The following is a 3,742-nucleotide window of genomic DNA, read 5'->3' on the forward strand; positions in this document are numbered from 1 at the left end:
GTTTTTTTTAAAACAATATTGACTAAAAGTGAATTGGTTTTTAAAACAGAAAATAACATTTTGTTGTTTTCAAAACAGTTTTTTAGTTATGATGTTAAACATGTACTAATGTTTTTTTATTCTCTATTTTTTTTCCTATATTTTCCTTAGTATTTTCTCTCCTCACCTAAGGTCTACTTTTGGAGCCCCGTCCACACCTCGCCCGGTATTGATTAGTGCGGGTCGGGTCTAAACCAACTCATCTGGTACACAACAGCCAACAGTTAATCGGCTCACTCTTTCAGAAAGAAAAAGAAGAAAAAAGAAAATCAAATCCCTACCTAATCGTCTCCGGCTACAGCCTTCGGTGGTCTGTGGTCTCTCTTCTCCCGTGAGTTCCTTCCTTCAAAACCTCCGTTGGTCAATCCCTCTCTTCCAATCGTTACTTCATAGAGGGTATGTTTCTATTCTTTAATTTATTCTCTTAATTCTCTATCTTGATTTCGATTCACCTAGGAAAGACAAAAACCGATTCCAGCAGAGAAAAAGAAAATGCTGTAGTTTTCTTACTCTAATTTTCTCCTTCGATCATTTACCTCTCGGCAAGTCGAACTCTCTCTATTTTCTGTTGATTTATTTATTTTTATTCTGAATTATAATTCAATGTTCTTATTTCAAATTGGGGAAAGGATATCAACAAAAATAAACTAAAAACTGGTTCTAAAATTCTCTAGAGACGTTAAATATTTTGTAATATTTGCTATCATCAACCATTTGCCTCTATAACGTTGGATTGAGTTTATGCAATTTCAATAATTTTTTGAAGCCTTGCAAACACTTGAATGTTTCATTTCGAACAAAGAATTATTTATGGGTTTATTATCAACGTAGGGTTCTTGTATCAAACTTCAGATGCAAAGTTTATAGGTGTGAATTGTGGTCTAAGAGTTATGGGAAGTGAAGAAGCAAGAGACCCTTTTAGAGGGGTGGATTGGAAAGCTGTCGGTACTGATATACAGAAGGACCCAGGTAGTAAACCAGTTATAAAGAAGCGGCTCCCAAAAAAGATGAGGCAAATTCCAGAATGTTACTTCCTTCCTCGGAGATCATTACCTTCAGCCATTGGCTTTTATGGAGCTTGTATTGCTGGAGGAATTGGTGCGGGGATGCTACTTGAGATTTGGATTAATAAAAAAATTGCAGGTTTGACCTTTCTTCTTTTCCATCTTTTCTTTTTCAGTTCTTTAGAGTAGAAACTGAACGTATGTATACCATATATTTGTAGAAAAGTGAATTTGTTTTACTTGTTCAAATGTTTATTCGTTTTGTTAGCTTAGGCTATGTTCAAAAAGGAGAGATGAATATGAGAAATGAGAGGCAGATTGATAAGGGAAGGGGACTGAAAAGAGTCAATAGTTCTTTTAGTGTGTGTTAACTATGACATGAAGAGAAAATCAAAATCCTCTCCAAGTGAATTAAAAGTGGCTACCTGTGAACTCTCTTCTAAATTGTCTCTAATTTTTAAGTTGAAAATTGATTAAAATGAAGGATTACAATTGGTTGCTTAGTTTCTTTTAAAATGCTTCCTACCAAATAAACCTGCCCTGCCCTAACCTACGATTCTCAAACTTTCTCGTTTATTTGACATTTCCCTCCTATCCTACTAAACACACTTAACCTTTATACCCACCTTATGGTAAGCTGAAGTTCTGACTTTTTTATAGGGGAGATTGTGGCCAAGTAAAGTAAAAGGACAATGGTCTGAAAAATATTCACGGTCATTGTTGGTAGATATCCAGATTTGATTCCCAGCGATTGGTTAAATGGAAGATGAGTTTCCTTATGATAATTCTTGATGGAAGTGTATTACTATGAGATCATCCTTTCTACTAAAGTTTTGTCCATTTGGCTGAAATATAAGAAATAGTATGTTGTTTTAAGCGTTTCTCGTCTATGAGAACTTATGCATGATATCTCTTGATTGCTTTCTCTGTTGATTGACCATTTTGGTTTGAAACTGAAGCTTATAACATTCTTTCCTACTTTATGTTGTATTTGGTTTTGCAGAGGATGGAGGTGTTATATGGGAGTTTGATAAATAGATCTTAAGAGGAAAATGCATTTACAATGGCGTTTAACCCTCATAGGATCCCCTCTCCAAGCTAGATAGAAGGGTTTCTCGCATTCCTTTAAGATGTTTATTCAAGAGGCGTCCGCTATAAACATAAATGGGACTGTTTTCTAATCGAGAGCAAGAGTTTACAATCATCTTGTCTCTTTTTGTTTTGGTGCTATTCTTCTACACTTTGAAAAGCTTAACCAAGATTTTCTTTTGTTGTTAGAATAAAAAGCTTAACCAAGATTAGTATTTATCTTGAAACTGATACAAAGAAAAGGTTCGCATTTGAGTAAGAACGTTGTAACTAATATATTCGTGTTCCAAGAAGCTTACAAGAAAATTGCAGCTGTGACCATGTTATGAGGAAATCTGATGAACAATGCTACAAATTTTGCTATAATATCAATGTTACTTTTGTAGAACTGTATAAAAATACCCCTAGTTGTTGCATATATATTGCCTCATTGTGTCAAAATGTATGTGTATATCGCTAGACTAATAACTAAATTTTTTGGTTCAATTCCTCTACTGAATTTTTTAAGGTAAAATTTTTCAAATTTCAATTCCGTTTTGGTCTCCACTTTTCTGTTCACTTTGGTATGTTAAGTGTTACGCTGGAATAACTCCTAAAATATTCAAATAAATACAAAGTACAATTTTACTTATGTTAAATTATAGCATAAGATTTAATTAATTTAAGTTCGACTCATCCAAGATTATAAGAATAACTTCTTAATTACAATCCTTTTATTTAAATGAAACACCTTTTAATTTCAATTATGATGATTTTAATTATTTGAAATAATTTCGAGCAAATTGGAGTGAATTTGGAATTGCAGTTGATTAAGCTACTTACATACATTTTTTGTGAAAGATCAAGCTACTTTTAGTTCAAAGTATGGTATTTTAGAATTTAAATAGAAGAATTCCGGTACGTGACCATTTTTAGGAATTCTTTAACATTTAAAAAGTTGAAAAAAATTTCTAGGTGGATAACCTTTTATGGAATTTTGAAATTTTTGTTTTATACCATTTTGTGGTATTGTGGACTGTACTTAATCTTAACAACTAAGTTGCCTACGTATCTTTTTGTAGGAATCAAGTCAAACTTAATTCCAATTATCTTTATAAAAAGTTAATTCACTTTGACATTTTGAGGTGAATGACCTCATTTAGCATTTTAAGATAAGAAAACCTCACTTGAAATTTTTGAGGTAAAAGACCTCATTTGAAAATTTTGAGGTGAATGACCTCATTTTGAATTTTTGTTGAGGTGAATGACCTCATTCGGGAATTGTCGAGGTGAATGACCTTATTTAGATTTTTTTTTTTTTTGTGGAGTATGATTGTACGTAATCTTAGCAATTAGGTTACTTACATATCCTTTAAAATAAATCAAATCGAACGTACTTTCAAGATTTTGAATCTTGTATTCTTTAGAGACATTGAGTTTGTTTAGAAAAGAAATTCATATTTAATTTCACTTGAATGAATTTAAAAACCATTTGAGTTGCAATTTTATTTTGATGAGCATTGTGAAATAAAATTCAGAACAACTTTACAGTTTTGTTGAAAGAAATATGAATTTTATAACTTAGAATTGGACCCAAATTCATAAAAATAACTGATATATTATTGACTTCA

General features: G+C 32.0%; 1 protein-coding gene across 2 annotated transcripts; it reads left to right on the plus strand.

Moving 5' to 3' along the window:
- The first annotated feature begins 249 nt into the window (after positions 1-249).
- On the plus strand, positions 250-2,531 carry LOC115720862 (uncharacterized). 2 transcript variants are annotated; one of them, XM_030650049.2, is made up of 3 exons: positions 250-435; positions 871-1,182; positions 2,047-2,531. In XM_030650049.2, exons 2-3 carry the CDS (start codon positions 930-932, stop codon positions 2,079-2,081), a joined length of 288 nt encoding a protein of 95 aa, XP_030505909.1. In that variant the 5' UTR covers positions 250-435; positions 871-929; the 3' UTR covers positions 2,082-2,531. The 2 variants fall into 2 exon arrangements, with proteins under 2 accessions (XP_030505909.1, XP_030505910.1); XM_030650050.2 differs by having other exon boundaries at positions 255-435; positions 892-1,182.
- Positions 2,532-3,742: the final 1,211 nt, after the last annotated feature.

The sequence above is a fragment of the Cannabis sativa genome, chromosome 2 (assembly GCF_029168945.1).
Source record: "Cannabis sativa cultivar Pink pepper isolate KNU-18-1 chromosome 2, ASM2916894v1, whole genome shotgun sequence".
Taxonomy (NCBI): Eukaryota; Viridiplantae; Streptophyta; class Magnoliopsida; order Rosales; family Cannabaceae; genus Cannabis; species Cannabis sativa.

Bases quoted from the DNA above. Each gene is read 5' to 3' on its own strand.
- LOC115720862 (XM_030650049.2), top strand. From the start codon at position 930: ATGGGAAGTGAAGAAGCAAGAGACCCTTTTAGAGGGGTGGATTGGAAA. The intron at 1,183-2,046 runs GTTTGACCTTTC...TTGGTTTTGCAG, and splicing joins GATTAATAAAAAAATTGCAG to AGGATGGAGGTGTTATATGG.